The 16,598-nt window shown below is 55.8% G+C and overlaps 2 protein-coding genes across 7 annotated transcripts in view; one reads left to right on the plus strand and one right to left on the minus strand.

The window, feature by feature from the left end:
• Nucleotides 1-16,598, minus strand: part of BRF1 (BRF1 general transcription factor IIIB subunit) — a 70,841-nt gene that overhangs the window by 17,716 nt on the left and 36,527 nt on the right. For all 6 annotated transcript variants that reach the window (XM_030883162.3, XM_030883161.3, XM_070045021.1 and 3 more), the window contains 2 exons: nt 10,970-11,001; nt 7,759-7,831 (listed from right to left, as the gene is read on the minus strand). In XM_030883162.3, coding sequence (XP_030739022.1) covers nt 7,759-7,831; nt 10,970-11,001 — 105 coding nt within the window. The remainder of the gene's footprint in view (nt 1-7,758; nt 7,832-10,969; nt 11,002-16,598) is intronic.
• On the plus strand, nt 4,257-6,733 carry BTBD6 (BTB domain containing 6). The gene is made up of 4 exons (XM_030883167.3): nt 4,257-4,667; nt 4,755-4,845; nt 4,979-5,097; nt 5,267-6,733. The coding sequence occupies exons 1-4, from the start codon at nt 4,297-4,299 to the stop codon at nt 6,297-6,299; spliced, it is 1,614 nt and encodes a 537-aa protein (XP_030739027.1). The 5' UTR covers nt 4,257-4,296; the 3' UTR covers nt 6,300-6,733.

Consider the following 16,598-nt stretch of genomic DNA (forward strand, 5'->3'; position numbering starts at 1 on the left):
GGCCCTCCTTCCCAGCTTGCTTTGCGCTTCTGGGCAGGAAGAAGCTGGTGCGCTACCCGGGGAAGAGGAAGGAAGATTTTCTCCCGGCCCAGCAACAGCCCAGCCAATGAGAAACCGCCACACCCTCAACTCTCACTTTCCTCCAATGGAGACTGGAAAACTTTCAAAGCAGCCCCGCCCAACTTCCTCCCCGCCCCCCCCCCCGCCCCCCAATAAAGGAAGGCTCCTCTCCATTGTTGCAGGACTTGCTTGTGGTTTGCTATGGCTTGCGGGTCCCGAACTGCAATTCCCCTGCCTCTCCCGAGTAAACTCATGTTGCTGGTAACGTAACTGGCTGTTTTAGGTTGACAACAGGCAGCTACTACCACTTAACCCCCTTTTCAGAGACGACAAGGTGGCCAAGATGGGGCAGAGTCAGTCGAGCCCAGGCATTCTGGAGCTACACCTACTTCCACTGTGGGTGTTTTGTTTTGGGTTGGTTTGGGGTTTTGGAGGGTTATTTGGTTGCTTAAGATATTATTGGGAGAAAACATATTTTAAAAATATAATTGCTAAGGTTTCTAGTTATATACAATAAAACAAAACCCATCAGAACTGGGGATTAAATTAAAAGCACATTAAAAGATCTCATCCTGATTTGGGTGGAACTTTGACGCTGATTAGTTCTTGAAATAGAAAACTGTAGTACTGGTAAAAATTTCAAGGCAAACATGCCAGCAGTCTGGGATAGGTGTGGAATGGACGGAGGCATTTAAAGTAGGGAGAAGAAAAAAAAAAACTAGGAGAAAACAACAAACCACAAGTATAGATCCCACAATGTAAGTTAAATTCCCTAATCAGCTTGCACAAAAGCGCTAAAACCAGGATATGGTGTTTACAAGAGACACTTAAAAATAATGCAAAAAAGGGAAGATCAAAAGGCTATGCTGGGACCCACGAAGCAGGTCACCAGGAGAAAAAGGGCAGCTGTGAAGGGAGCAGCAACACGCGACTCAGGGCAAGGGATCACTGGAAGGGACACGGACGAATGGTTCTTATGATGGAAAGAACAAGATAATCTTAAAGAAGACAGGACAGTCACAAATCTGCAGACACGCCGGGAAAGAGAAAGCATGAAATAGAGCAAAAAGTGTTGGAAACAAATTTCCACACTTGATACGAGATTTTAACATAACCACAATGATATGAGATTCTTAACACAATTCCCTCAAATTTGACAGACTGGCTTAGGGGAAAAAAAAGACCAAATGGGGAACTGGATGCCATCACCATAGGCTCAATTTAACAAATATGTTCTAAAGTCAGTACCTTACAAAAAGTAATCATTCTTTTCCAAAGTCTGTGGAACAGTTATGAAAATTGACCGTGTATTAAAGAACAAAGAAACCCTCCCTACATCCCAGAGAACAGAAATATCACAGGACGTGCCCTTTGACCTCAAGGGCAAGAAAACTAAAAATTAGCAAGACAAGGGTACACAGCCCCCTCACCTCCAGACAAACTATTAGGAAATTAAAGAACAATTTTCTAGGTAACTTAACAGACTTAAGTGCTTAGGTAAGGACAAAATAATGAACTAAGTAGTTAAATAAAAAACTGACAAAGTGAAATATTTAAAACAGGCAAAAAAGAAGACTTAAATAGACATTTCTCCAAATACAATATACAGATGTCCAACCGGCACATGAGAAACTGCTCAACATCACTAATTATTACAGAAATGAAAATCAAAACTCCAACGAGGTACCACCTCATAACAGTCAGAATGGCCATCAACAAAAAAAACTTTACAAATAATAAATGCTGGAGAGGGTATAGAGAAAAGGGAACCCAGAACCCTCCTACCCTGTTGGTGGGAATGTAAATTGGTACAGCCACTATGGAGAACAGTATGGAGGGTCCTTAAAAACCTAAAAATATAGTTACCATATGACCCAGCAATCACAATCCTGTGCATATATCAGGAAAAGATACATGCACCTCGACGTTCACAGCAGCACTATTCACAGTAGCCAAGATGTCCATTGAGAGGGGAGTGGATGAAGATGTGGTACACATATACAATGGAATATTAATCAGCCATAAAAAAGGAAAAGAGACTTCCCTGGTGGCACAGTGGTTAAGAATCCACCTGCCAATGCAGGGGACATGGGTTCGATCTCTGGTCTGGGAAGATCCCACATGCCACGGAGCAACTAAGCCCGTGCGCCACAATTACTGAGCCTGCGCTCTAGAACCTGCGAGCCACAACTACTGAGCCCGTGTGATGCAACTACTGAAGCCCACACGCCTAGAGCCCGTGCTCCGCAACAAGAGTAGCCACCGCAATGAGAAGCCCCTGCTCCCGCAGCTAGAGAAAGCCCGCGTGCAGCAATGAAGACCCAATGCAGCCAAAAAATTTTTTTAAAAGAAGGAAATAATGCCACTTGCAGCAACATGGATGGACGTAGAGATTATCATACTAAGTGAAGTAAACCAGAAAAGGACAAATACCATGTGATGTTGCTTATATGTGGAATATTAAAAAATACAAAAGAGATACAAACCAACTTATTTACAAAACAGAAAGAGACTCACAGCCATAGAAAACTTATGGTTACCAAAGGGGAAGGGGCGGGGGATGGAGGTGGGGATTAACACATATACACCATTATATATAAAATAGATAACCAGTAAGGACCTACTGTAAAGCACAGGGAACTATACTCAATATTTTGTAACAGCTTATAAGGGAAAAGAATCTAAAAAAGTACACATATATATGTATATACGTATTTATCTATATATAATTGAATCAAGGTGCTGTACACCTGAAACATGATATTGTAAATAACTATACTTCAAAAAAAGCTAACTAAAAAAAAAGATTACATGAGCGTTGCAAAGCGGGCTAAAAAAGGGGAAATGGAAATATTACTTCTAAAGCCAAATGAAACATTAAAAAAAAAGGTTAAAAACCTCCATCTTAAGAAAAAAAATTAATACAGGAAAAAAGAAGTAATAAAGAAAAGTAAATGTATAAGTAAATTATTTTCACCAGGAAAAGAATTTTAGGAGATAAAACCAAAAACACTATGGTGCTGGTACAAAGACAGATATATAGACCAATGGGACAGAATACAGAGCTCAGAAACAAACTCACACATGCACGGTCACATGATCTCTGATAAGGGTGCCAGGACTACACAATGGGGACAGGGTAACGTCTTCAACAAATGGTGCTGGGAAAACTGGACACCCACATACAAGAGAAAAAAGATGGACCCTTATCTCACACATCATATACAAAACTCAACTCCAAATGAATTAAAGACCTAACCGTACGACATGAAACTGTAAAACTCCTACAAGAAAACGTCGGGGAAGAGCATGACATTGGAATGTGCAATGACTTCTTGAATATGACACCAAAAGCACAGGCAACAAAAGCAAAAACAGACAAATGGGACTATACCAAACTTAAAACCCTCTGTGCAGCAAAGGAAACAGTCAACAGAGTGAAAAATGCCACCTACAAAACAGGAGGAAGTGTTTGCAAATCATGCATGCGATAAGGGATGAATCTCTAGAATATGCAGAGAACGCCTAAATCTCAGAAATGACAAAACCAACCCGATTCAAAATGAGGCAAAGGAGTCCAAGGGACTTCTCTCCAGAGACACAGAGGTGACCAACAAGCACCTGACGCGGTGCTCCACATCACTGACCGTGAGGGACTCAAACCCACCGTGAGACAGCACTTCACCTGTTAGTTAGGACGGCCGCCCAGGGGGTCGTCTCTCCGGGAGTTCATCCCGTCCCTTCCGCCCCTGACAGTCCCACGGACTCCGGACAGCACAGGCGCGCAGGCTGCAGGGTGGGCCTCGAAGAGGGGCAGCCCCTACGTAGAAGCTCGGACCACGCCAAGATCACCAAAGCCGCCGCCGGCCGTCCCGCCGCGGGCACGCGCCCACACGGTCCCTCCCGCATCTTCGCGGCCGGATTCCAGCAAGCGCCCGCGCGGGGCGGGGCGGGGCGGGGCGGGGCGGGGCGGGCGCGGGGGCGGGGCGGGGCCGGACAGGGGGCGGGCGAGCACGTCGGCCGCGCGGGGCGCAGCCGGGCAGGGGGCGGAGCCACAGGCGAGTACGTCGACCGCGCGGGGCGGGGCCGCGCCGCGGCGTGACGCGCGGGCGCCGCGGCGGTGCGGGCGAGGGCGGGTGGGCTGGAGGCTCCGGCCGGCGGGCGGGGCGGCGCGAGGGAGCAGCGCCCGCCGCCCCGGGCAGGCCGGCCCCCCGCGCGCAGGGCCGCCGCGGCCCCATGCTGCTGCCCCTGGCCTGCCTGCACGGCCGGGTGGCGCAGTGCCTCACCGCGCTCCTAGTGCTCGCAGAGCCGCCCCCGAGGCCCCGGCGCGGCGCGAGGGCGCACGGCGCGCCGCCCCCGCGCGCGGAGGCCGCCCTGCCCGCGAAGATGGCCGCGGAGCTCTACGCGCCCACCGGCGCCGCAGCCGCGGCCGCCACCGCCACGGACATCGCCAACAGCAACGCCGCCGCCGCCGCCGCGGGCAGGAAGGGACGGCCCAGCGCCCCGCTGCCCGCCCTGCCACCGCCCGCGCCCGCGCCGCCCGCACTCGACAACAACAACTTGGAGAGCCCCAACTGGCAGTCCTTCCACCCGACCCTGCGCGAGAGGTGAGCCCGGACCTGCGCCCCCGCCCCTGTCCGCGCCCCGCGCCGACCCGAGCCCCGAGCCGTGTCCTGTGCCTCTGCCCTTTGCAGGAACGCGCTGATGTTCAACAACGAGCTCATGGCCGACGTGCACTTCGTCGTGGGGCCCCCGGGCGCGGCCCGGAGGGTGCCTGCCCACAAGGTTGGTAGAGGCTCGGCCCTTTGAGCTCCCAAAGGCGACCGGCCGCCTCCCCGAGTATGGACGGTCCTCTTCCCGGGTGTGGCAGCCGCTGGGGGCAGGGAGGGCTCAGGGCAGCTCTCTCTCTCATCCACAGTATGTCTTGGCCGTGGGTAGCTCTGTCTTTTATGCCATGTTTTACGGGGACCTGGCAGAAGTCAAGTCAGAAATCCACATCCCTGACGTGGAACCTACAGCTTTTCTCATCTTGTTAAAGTAAGTCTGCCTCCTTAGGGTGCAAGGATGGGGCGGTTCCTCGCTGCCTGGTTCCGCCAGCCAGCTGCCTGCAGCCTCCTGAAGTCCACAAGGATGGAGGGCTCCTCTCCCAGGCCCTGGGTGCGCGGCGTGCCCCACGCGGCCTGTGACTTGGCCCCGTCCTGCCTAGGTACATGTACAGTGACGAGATTGACCTGGAAGCTGACACGGTGCTGGCCACTCTGTATGCCGCCAAGAAGTACATTGTCCCCGCGTTAGCAAAAGCCTGTGTCAACTTCCTGGAGACGAGTCTGGAAGCCAAAAACGCCTGTGTGCTGCTGTCCCAGAGCCGGCTGTTTGAGGAGCCCGAGCTGACCCAGCGCTGCTGGGAGGTCATCGATGCTCAGGCTGAGATGGCCCTGAGGTCCGAAGGCTTCTGTGAAATTGACTGGCAGACGCTGGAGATCATCGTGATGCGGGAGGCCCTCAACACCAAGGAGGCTGTGGTCTTCGAGGCAGTCCTGAGCTGGGCCGAGGCAGAGTGCAAGAGGCAGGGCCTGCCGGCCACCCCGCGCAACAAGAGGCATGTTTTGGGGCCAGCCCTCTACCTGGTCCGAATTCCAACTATGACCCTGGAAGAGTTTGCCAACGGCGCCGCCCAGTCGGACATCCTGACGCTGGAGGAGACCCACAACATCTTCCTGTGGTACACGGCGGCCAACAAGCCCCTCCTCGAATTCCCCCTGACCAAGAGGAAGGGCCTCGCCCCACAGAGGTGCCACCGCTTCCAGTCCTCCGCCTACCGCAGCAACCAGTGGCGCTACCGCGGCCGCTGCGACAGCATCCAGTTTGCCGTGGACAGGAGAGTATTTATTGCGGGGCTGGGCTTGTACGGCTCTAGCTCTGGGAGAGCGGAGTATAGCGTGAAGATTGAACTCAAGCGGCTGGGGGTGGTCCTGGCGCAGAACTTGACCACGTTTGTCTCCGACGGCTCCAGCAGCACCTTCTCAGTCTGGTTTGAACACCCCGTGCAGGTGGAGCAGGACACCTTCTACACCGCCAGCGCCGTCCTGGATGGCAGTGAGCTCAGCTACTTTGGGCAGGAGGGCATGACCGAGGTGCAGTGCGGGAAGGTGACCTTCCAGTTCCAGTGCTCTTCCGACAGCACCAACGGGACCGGGGTCCAGGGCGGGCAGATCCCCGAGCTCATCTTCTACGCCTGAGGCGCTGTGGGGTGGCAGGGATGCACTGCGAGTGGCAGGCCCTTTCTCTACAGGCAGCCCGTGACCGGCCACCTCAAAGGTTGCGCTCGCGGCGTGCCTCCTCTGCAAGTAGTCGGCTGGAGCCTGAAGCTGTGACACAAGATGCTTTCCGACACAGCCAGAGCCTCGGCCTCTGCATCTCTTGTACGTTGGGGCGCACCTCCCAGGTGGAGGGCAGATTTGGGGGGCACAAGGCAGGCTCCAGACTCCCGCCCAGGGGCACCCACACCGCCTGCTTTGAGGGCTTTGCCGTCCCTCGCATCCTCTTGGATTCTATTCTAAGTGGTTCTAAGCTTAAGATCTTCTGTTCAAATCTAAAATGGGAAAAGTCACTTAAAGTAGTTCACCTGTTTAAGTGGATTTTCATAATAAAGTTTTAACAAAATGAGAGCCATAGATAAATGACTGCGAGTCTCAAATTGCCCTAACAGTGCTTAGTGGGTAGTCCCAAGAGGCCCACCCGTCCCCGAGTTTGCCCTCTGCTGGCAGCCCGGGCCTCCGCCATCTGGGAGGGCTTGCTCTCTGGGCTGCAGCCAGACTGCTCTAGAAAAAGCCAGGTGTCAGGTTGTGTCTACTTCCTCAAGTGTCACTAGCTGCTCAGAATCCTACTGTTTGATTTCGACTGGGTGGGGGCGTGGGGGGTGCTCTGCCGGGCCCAGGGCTCCTGCCCCCAAGAGCGGACCTCCCACCTCAGGCTCCGCAGCAGCCTGCAGGCGCGTGCTGTGGCGTCAGGCAGGCTCGCTGGGCCTCTTGCCTCTATCCTCCCTTGCTGCAAACTCCTTGGGCATTTGTTTCTGAAAAACTTCCGCATGACCCCCGGAGGGAGGGACCGTGTCACTCGGCATCGGGATACAGCCCCCAGCCCCAGGTCCCCCCGTGCCCGTGGCCCTCCTCCTCCGGACCCACCCTGCTGGACCGTGCCTTCCCGGCCCCAGGGGACCACCCTGTGGGTGACCCAGGACTGCACGCCCTGCCCACCCTCCCTGGCCCCACACACCACCTCCTTAGTACAAGGAGGTGCCTCTAGACGCTGATGGGCGAAGGAGGGAGCAGCCCCTCCAAGCCAACTGTGCAAACAGTCCTCACGGTAAAGCTGCCACAAAGGCCGACCGACCGTGGCTGGGAAAGGCCCGGCTCCATCTGCAGGGGGCCTGCCCACCCCGAGGCACCGTGCTGCCAGGGGTGCTCCTCGAGAGACGGAGAGACGGGCCCCCATCCACGCAGCACTTTCGTCTCACTCCATCCCTACCTGCGGGCACTGACCACAGCATTCTGGTTTTAGACCAGAAATAACCCCCCAGGCTGCTGGGCTCCTGGCAGCCTCCAGGTGAGACGCTTCTTCCCTGTTAGGTCCCTGCCCTTGCACACGCCGCCCTCCCACCCAGAGCACCGGCAGCGCGCCCCGTGAGCCCCACAGTACCTATTGCTGGTGCGTTGATGCAGAGCTCTCTCGCCAAAAGAAGGAACGTCTTCCCCAGCACGTAAACGTTCACCTGTCGTGAAGACACCACAACTAAGAAGGGCGTTCATGTGCAGGAAATGTTTCCCTTCTTACTTCATCGTTCAGTCTTTAAGAGTCCCCCCTGCTGCCCCCCACGAGCCCCTAGAGCAGCCCAGGGCACTCCTTCCCTCCCCCAGGTGGCTTTTTTAGACTCTACCACTATCTCAGCAACGACTGAACTTGCTGAGAAGAAAAGCTGCCTCGAGTAGCTGGCCGAGCAGAATCATCAAGGGCGCAAGGCGCCACGCCTGCGGGGCCCACGGCCACTCTTCTACCCCGTTCCCAGGGGCTCACGGGGGCATCCTCTTCTGTCCCCACGGGCCAGCTCAGTCCTGGCTGTGGGGCTCTGCAGGCCTCAGTGACCCTACACTGCTCCCACCTCAGGTCCGAATCCACCGTGGAGCCTGCCCCTGACCCAGTCACCTGCCAGAACCTCCCCGGGTGCGACTGAGCCCGGGGCCTGGCCAGGCACTGTCCTCCCAGCCTGCCTGGTGCTGGCCGAGGGCTGGGCAGCTCGTGGGCAGGACGCTGCTGAGTGGACTTTGACGGCAGGAGTAGCGCAGGGAAGACTCGGATGGCGTGCAGATCTGAGAAGAGCCCAGGCTCTCACCCCAGGCCCGAGCTGTGGGCTTCGCCGTCCCAGCCTGAGCTGGAGAAACCCCTGCCCACCTGCCTTCACCCCAGCCCTGCCCACAGGACTCAGGCCTCACAGGAGGGCTGCCTCTGACCTCCTCAGAGAGCTCCCTCACCTGATCAAGCCTGGCCTGTGAGCCCCTTGGCCCAGCACCCAAGAGGGCGCCAGAAAACGTGCTGAGGAAGAGTGAAGACCTTGTTGTGCGTCATATCCATCACGGGGCTTGCACATGGCACACGGGCGCCTGCTGCCACCAGGGGACCAGGGTGCTAAGGAGTGGTACAATGTTGAGTCTCCTTAGGGGAGGAGATGAGGGTACCTGTGGGCACCAGGCAGCTTGGGGCCTTCCCAGCGGAGGCCAGGCCTCCCTGTCCAGGCAGCAGAGGGCACCCCCCACCCCACTGGCAGTCACTCTGTCCTCCAAGATCCCCATCACAAGGGCTGGGGGCTCCCGGGGATGCCTGCCACCAAAGCACGTGTGTCAGTGTGCATCCTCCTCCGCTGGGTTCCCACCAGGCTCCTGCATCCCGACCCTCCTGCCTCATCCTCTGCTGAGGCCAGAGCAGAACGGACCTGCCACCCGGCGTGCTGTCTCCACCTTCCCTGCAGCACATCCCGACCCTGCCTGCCCACGCCATGACCCCCACCACCCCAACCCCGGGACCTAGGCAGACGAAGCCTGAATGCTGCAGGAAAGCGTTCTCTGAACAACTTCAAGTGGAAAATCAAATTTTAAAAAGGATATGCCTGTAAAATGTGTGGTTATTGCCAGAGATGCTTTGATGGTCACTCTCCTGTGTCTGCGGCTGTGTGTGGGTGGCCAGCCCTCCCTGTGCCCCTACCACATGGCGGGCAGGCTCCGCAGACCTTGAGGGCTCCTGGCTCTGCCTCTGAGGGGCCGGGGCCCAGGCACGTGAGTGCCTATGTGTCAGCCTCACTATAAGGGGGGACAAAGGGACATCCTGCCAAGACCCTCAGGGTGCCGTGGGCCCTCCACAGCTCCTGCCAGAGGGTGTTGGCTGTGAGCTGAACCCAGGGAGAAGCCCACCTTGGTGCACGTGTGAGTGAGAACGGAGTGAGCCCTGAGCCTTCAGCTCACGTCCTCTAAGCGCTCAGCCCTCGGCAGTGCAAGCCTCCGAGTGGGACCCTCACCCGACACGCGTGCTCCACACCCACAATCAGCTGCAGACACGTGTGTCCTGTGAGTGCTGAGCCTGTCCCAGCCCCTCCAGGGCGGGGCCATCGTGGGAGGCTGGGAGCGGGGGGCTGGGGGGTGACGGTTGCCAGGTCACCTCCCACCTTCCCAGTGCCCAGGTTGGGCTCTGCCCAAGACCAGGGGGCCCGAGGCTCACCCTTCCACCTGAGGTGTTAGAACTGTCTGTGTGTGTCCAGCCTGAACGTACGGGGTCTCACTGGTCAGCACAGTGACTCTCCGCTGGGCCCTGATCCAGCTCCAGGTGAGTGGGTGCATCTACTCTGTCACCCTCTCCCACCTGAACCCTGACTGGTGTCCCACTTCCCAAGGTGTGAAGCAAGAAAGTACTGGAGCACCTCCCTCTCCCTCCCAAGTGGTGCCCATGCACTTCTGGAGCGCTGTCCTGTGCCAGCCCTCACTCCTGTCCTTCCTGGGAGTCACCAGGATGGAAACCAGGCCACGTGGCCTTGCCCTGACCAAACGCAGCACTGGAGTGCTGGATTTTCACGATTCCAAGGGATTATGTTTAGCGTGACCCCTGAATATTTCAGCAGGGCTCCTGAGAGATGCCATTTATAAAGGCACCTGGGAGAACACAAATGCAGGTGGCATCTGAGTTCAGTGAAGGTCTGTCTGCCGGCACCGAGGGCACTGAAGGCCCAGCACCGGGCTTGCGAGGAAGCTTCCCCGTGGGGGTGGGATTCCTACGAATTCTGCATGAGTCCTCACACTGCAGTCACGTCTGCTTTCCATGACATTAGTTTTCCTTCCGAGCCCTCAGTGGAGTGATCACCACAGAGCCCAACTCCAGGGCACGGGGCCAAGCTCGCCCCAGCCCCAGCGCCATCACCAGGGACAAGTGCAGAGTTGCGGTGGCTCCGCCCCGGCGCTGCTCCCACCCCGCGAGCGTCCCATCCACACAGGTGTCCCTCTTGTTGGGTCTTTCCATTACCGTCAGGCATTTGGAAATGAGAGGTGCCTTCCTGGAACTCAGAAAGCAAGTTTCCCTAAATAGACTGTAAATGTAAGTTTTCATATTGTTTAAAATGTATGCATGTGAGTCCATTTTTCTTTTCTTTTAAAGAATCTCCCTTGCCTTGGACAAAGTTCACCTGGGTCTCTCCATTGGTTCTAAGGCCAGGGCTGCCCAGCCCCCGGGACAACACCATCACCCTGTGTCCACTGTCTCCCTACCCACTCCATTTGCCAGTTTCCAAACAGAGACCCACACCCTGTGTGTCCTTCGCCTGTGGACCCTCCCAGCCGGGGCAGGAAAGGGCTGAGAAAGGAAACGCATCTACCTGGAGCAGGTCGCTGAGGTCGAGGAGCATGTCTGCAAGGGGAGTCAAGGAGCAGCGCCCGGCCCACAGGCTCCGGCCGCCTCACGGCTTCCAGGAGGCAGACCCCTGCTGTAGGGCTAAGCTCGGCACTGGATCGTGAGGGCAGAGTGAGGCAGCCGCGTCAGGGCTCAACTTCTGGGAGACCTCCGAGTCAGTACCGGACGAGGGGGAGTGGAGCTGGGGTGGGGGCCTGCAACACGGTTCTCGGAGTGCAACTGCCTTGGCGGGGCGGCTCCCGCATCTGTGTGGGCCCCGCCCAGCCAGGGGTCCCCTGCTCCGAGGGGCCTCCCGCCCCGGCCTGCCCAAGAAGTGCGCAACCACACTCACTGCATCTCACGAGCATCCGCTGATGCCCAGCAGTGTCCTGTGTCCCAGGACTCAAGGCTCCTGGGGGACAGACACACACACCAGGCTGCCACTTTTGGTGGCCGGTAGGCACCACTTCGGTACTGGTGCTCGAGGGGGCAGCTGTGGGGACTCTGGCGTGGGACCTATCCTTGCTCTCAGCAGATGGTTAAGTAGTAACCAGAATATGTCCTAAGCGATTCAAAACTCAGCCAGACACATACACAGAAATATAAAACACGAGCCACTGAGAAAGGCAACTTGTCAAATGAAGTGAACTTAGCGTCATTCATGGATATGCTATGGCTCTGAGAAGTGACTAAGAAAGAAATCCCCACGATGCTGAACCAGAGCCCAGACCAGGTGTCCAGAGGGAAAGCCTGGGCCCAGCAAAGCAAGGAGAGAGGAAATCCCAGTGCCAAAGCCTCACACCGGGCGGCCAGCATTGGAACGTGGCCTCCAAGGTCCTCGAATCAAAGGCACCTCGTTTCTCAGTCTGAAGGCAGACGTTTCATCAGAGTGTAGTCACAGTAAGACAGATAATGCTACAGTGCAGACCAACAAACTAGTGAGAAGCACTTCGAAAAAAAGAGAAGTGAAATCACAAGAAATGAAAGGAAGACCACCGTAAATATATAAGCAGGAATCAGTGACAACAGAACAAATTAACATAGCCAAGAGACTATACGCCCTAAGATTCCAACTCTATGACATTCTGGAAAAAGCAATATTGTGGAGACAGTGAAAGGGTCAGGGTGGCCAAGGGTCAGGTGGGAGGATGAACAGGCGGGGCACGGGATTTTCAGGGCAGCGAAGCTGCTGGTATGATACCACGATGGTGGACACGTGGCCTTTCACTCGTCAAACGCATGGAGCATGGACCACCGAGAGTGAGCCCTCACATCAGCTATGGACTTCAGTTAACAATACTGTACCAACACGGGTCCATCAATTATAACACACAGCACACTGACATGAGCTGATCACAGGGAAACTCTGTGCTGGGTGGAGAATACGGAACTCTGCACAATTTCTTCATGAATCTAAAACTGCTCTTCATACTAATAAAATAAATGCAAAAAACGGGCAAAAGTTTTGAACAGATGTTTCATAAGAGAAGCAAAGAGCCCCCCCCCCAGCAGCTATCACAGAAAAGCAAACTAAAGCACCCCTACAACAGCAACAGATGACCGCAGCTGCCACGCCCGCCGGCAGGGCGCCCAGTGGAACACCGGCCCTGCTCGAGGGCCTCCGACCACGTGGAGAGGAAAAAAGAATGTTCACAGCAGCTCCGTGCACAAGAGCAAAAGACCGGGAACAGCCCGGGGGTCCGTCGACAGAGACACCGATGACCTGTCACACACTCGCCCCATGGAGACAAGACGGCAGAGGCCTGCCAGGCGACAGACCTGCAGGAAGAGCACACAGCCGCATCCCGGACAGGGCGTTCCAGAACAAGCAAAACTAACCCACGGGCGTCACCAGGAGAGCGGGTGCCTCTGGGGTGGGGTGTTGGCGCCGCCCTGCATCCTGACAGAAGACCTGGTCGCACAGACACATGCGCTCCTCAGAATTCATCAAATGGCACGATGAAGACTTGTGCATTTCATTTTATGCCAATTTTACCTTAAAAGGAAATAAGAACCATAAACAAATACTGGTATCTAGTCAGTTAATAAGCTGCCTGCTGAAGGGCCTGGGGGCACTGAATAGATGTCTGCACCCTACTTTGAAAAACACCAAAAAAGGACAGGCTGAGGGATGGCTGGCGGGTGAGAGGGGGCCGAGCATAGACTAGCAAGGTGTGGATGGAGACGCTGGGGTGGGGGGCGCCCACTGCATAATCACTCCTTTCAACTTTGCCACGTGTTTGATATTTTTCATAATAAAATGATGGGGGGGATGTGTGTATTTTATAAGGGAGATTGGGATTCAACTTCTAACCAACTTACAGTGAAATGACAGTGGCAGGGCACCTGGCCCGTGCCCACAGGAGCGTCTAGACAGCCCTGGTTCCTCTCGGAGTGGGGTGATCTGAATTACGTGCTTCCTGAACGAGAGCCCCCCCACCCATGCCCCATCCTGGGCCAGAGCCCACCAGCGCCCCCGGGGCCTGGGCCTCAGTGGGTCCAACTGATGGGCGTTTGGGGTTCTATGGCTTGGAAAAGTCTCCTGTCTGGCCGGCCCCTGGGCCAGTGTCCTTCCCAGGAGCCGTTCCCTTTTGCTAGGCAGCTGCATCCAACCTCGGTGCAGAGACCCCAGACCCCCAAACCTGCTGGGACGGTAAGTAAGCCCACAGATGAGGCCTGCGTGAAGCCCTGGCTCAGCATGAGTGTCGTTCTGTTGGCCTCTCTGTCTCCCTCCCGTCCTCCTGGGGCCTAGCCGTATTCTAGCGGGCGGCACTTCTGCTCAACGAACACCCACTTGAGTGCCTGTCCTAGAAGAGGTGCATCGGCACAAAGACGGGTGGCGGATAGAACACCTTCAGAAGATCCTGGACGTTCCTGAGGGTCCAAAGGCCAGAGTGCGTCCAGTGGGTTTAGAAAACGCACGGCAGCCCATGCTGGGCGACCACTGTCCCTGGGGCCTGGGAGTAGCTCCGCCCCGAGAGGACGGGAGACCCTCTGGCGGGCCCACACAGCACTGCTGGGAAAACAATCACAGACGGGACCTGATTTAAACTGAGACTCATTTTTGGTCAAAGGAAAAGTTTACAGAGATCTAAATAAGGCAGAACTAAAGGTCAAAAGAGCGTGATATTCCTCTACGCTGCCTCTGATACAGTGTCTCTCCGGGTGAAAAACTGCCCCGCCCATCCAGAAGGTTCGAAATGTCATGTGTGTGCGTGGACGCCACACCTGAGGAAGGACAGCGAGGCCAGGGGCCAGCCACGTGAGCCCACAGCACCCTCCCGGGGCCGCACCGGACACGAGCCGGTGAGTCCCAGAACGACGGTACCATCAGCACTGACGAGCCGAACCTCGACGTCCCTGAGGACGACCTGCCCAGCAGCCACCCACCCTCTAGCCCCGCGGGGCCCCCTGCCCTGGCGAGCCCTTCCCCAGGCAGCCGGCCCACAGCCCCGCTCAGAGCAGAGCTCGCAGCCACGCCCTACCAAGGACAAAGGCGCCAGGACACCCGCACCGGCTATTCCGGGCAGTGCCTGCACAGCGACATGGAGTCCTGGCGTAAGTCTCTAAGAGATCCCCCAAGTCCTGGAGGCAGTCCACAAAGGGGCCGGGAGTGCAAGCAGGCATCCAGGGGAGTTACAGGGCTGTGTGACAAGGCAGGGCGGCGCCTGGACGCGGGCTGCGGGGCAGCGGGGCGGGGGGGTCGTGGGGGTGTGGTGGGCGGCAGCCAGGAGCCACCGAGGAAAAGGAAGGGCTTCCCGTTGCGCCAGGGGCCCTGCCAGCTGCCCCTGCTCCCCCTCAGGGCACTGGCTGCCCCCATGGCACCAGGCAGAGGCCAAGGCCACAGCCTGGAGCTCACAGAGCCCCACCCGGGGGAAGATAAAAAGGAGGGCTCGGGGACCTCCAAGACAGCCAGCCTCGAGGCGCCCAACTGTCGAGAAGTGGGCCAAACACCACGCACTCAGGCTCCCTCCAGGCCCTGGTCAGGTCCTGCTCCGCACAGGCACAAGGGCGCAGAGGCTTAACGCCACGGCCAGCGGCAGTCAGCCTGGAGAAGAGAAAGTGGGCAGGGACCCCTGTGATGGCACTGCCAGGTCCTGCCCAGGTCCTGAGCCGAGCACACCCCAAGATGTGCAGTGAGGACCCAGACAGGCCAGCCTCCACTGGACCCAGGCTAGCTCCCCACAACTCTCTGCCTGCCAGAGGAAACGAAGTCCCCTGCGGGGGCAAAATTACCCACAGTTGCCACAGGTTTTCAAACACTATATCCAGCACTTCGATAAAAATTTACCAAGCATGACAAGAGACAGGACCAAATAACCAAAACCAAAAGAAAACTCAGGCAATAAAAACAGAACCACCGGGCTTCCCTGGTGGCGCAGTGGTTGAGAGTCCGCCTGCCGATGCAGGGGACACGGGTTCGTGCCCCGGTCCAGGAAGATCCCACATGCCGCGGAGCGGCTGGGCCCGTGAGCCATGGCCGCTGAGCCTGCGCGTCCGGAGCCTGTGCTCCGCAACGGGAGAGGCCACAACAGTGAGAGGCCCGCGTACCGCAAAAAAAAAAAAAACAGAACCACCAATGACCCCACTGTTGGAGTTACTAAAGGCTTTCATATAACTGCAGAGACGGAGAATTTTACCAAAGAACTGGAATCTAATCTAAAGAATCTAATGTAAAACAGTCATTGAAGTTGGGAAGTTAACAGATGGGTTAACAGCCAGTTGGACACTGCAGAGGAAAGGATGAAAGAACTCAAGACAGGTCACTGGACAATATTCAGAGTGAAACAGAGACAGGACAAATTTAAAAAACGGAATGGAAAATACACAACACAACCTGAGACATAAGGAAAGGGTCTAACGTGTGTGCAACTGGGACCCTAGAAAGGGGCAGAGAAAGAACGGCAGAGAAATGTCTGAAAAGACATCTCCCAAGATTTCCCCGAAACAGACAAGACATTAAGTCACAAATACCAGAAGTTCTACAAATAACAAGCTGGACAAATACGAAGGAAACCACATCTAAGTACATCAGAGTCAAACCCCTGAAAGAAAAACAAAGCTATTTCTTAGAAGCAGGTAGTGATAAGAGATGGTAACTTTCAAATAGTGACAAGACGATGTAACGCCCACTCCACAGCACCACAGAAGGCAGAAGGCAGAAGCGGGAAGACAGCAGTAAAGCTCCAGGAGAACACCTGCTGCCCCAGAAGTCCACACTCACTGAAAATACCTTTCAAAATGAGGACAAAACAAAGATGTTTTCACATAAACAAAAGCTGAAGGAGTCTTCTCCTAGGAGGCATACTGTTTTTCAGACAGAGGACAATGATCCCAGATGAAACCACAGAAACACAGGAATGGAAAGGGTCAGAGCAGGTAGGTGTGAGTGAACACACTAACGGCTGGGGAAGCAGTGCCCACAGCGCCCCTAGCAGGGCCCGGAAGAGCATGTCCTGCCAGCAAAGGCCAGCTTCTAACTTAAGGTCAAGGGCACAGGACACAGTCTCTAGGGTAACCACCAAAGCAGTAATAAGTAAATAAATAACAAAGTATTTGAAGGAAAACAGAATAACGAAATACTTGACTAAGAGGTTGTAAGAAAGGAAAAACAG

The sequence above is a fragment of the Globicephala melas genome, chromosome 2, assembly GCF_963455315.2.
Source record: "Globicephala melas chromosome 2, mGloMel1.2, whole genome shotgun sequence".
NCBI classification, from domain to species: Eukaryota; Metazoa; Chordata; class Mammalia; order Artiodactyla; family Delphinidae; genus Globicephala; species Globicephala melas.

What these genes read in the sequence shown, in the direction of transcription:
- BTBD6 (XM_030883167.3), top strand. Translation starts at nt 4,297, where the DNA reads ATGCTGCTGCCCCTGGCCTGCCTGCACGGCCGGGTGGCGCAGTGCCTC. An exon ending in GGAGGGTGCCTGCCCACAAG is followed by an intron (nt 4,846 to 4,978) that starts GTTGGTAGAGGC and finishes TCTCATCCACAG; the next exon opens with TATGTCTTGGCCGTGGGTAG. An exon ending in GCTTTTCTCATCTTGTTAAA is followed by an intron (nt 5,098 to 5,266) that starts GTAAGTCTGCCT and finishes CGTCCTGCCTAG; the next exon opens with GTACATGTACAGTGACGAGA.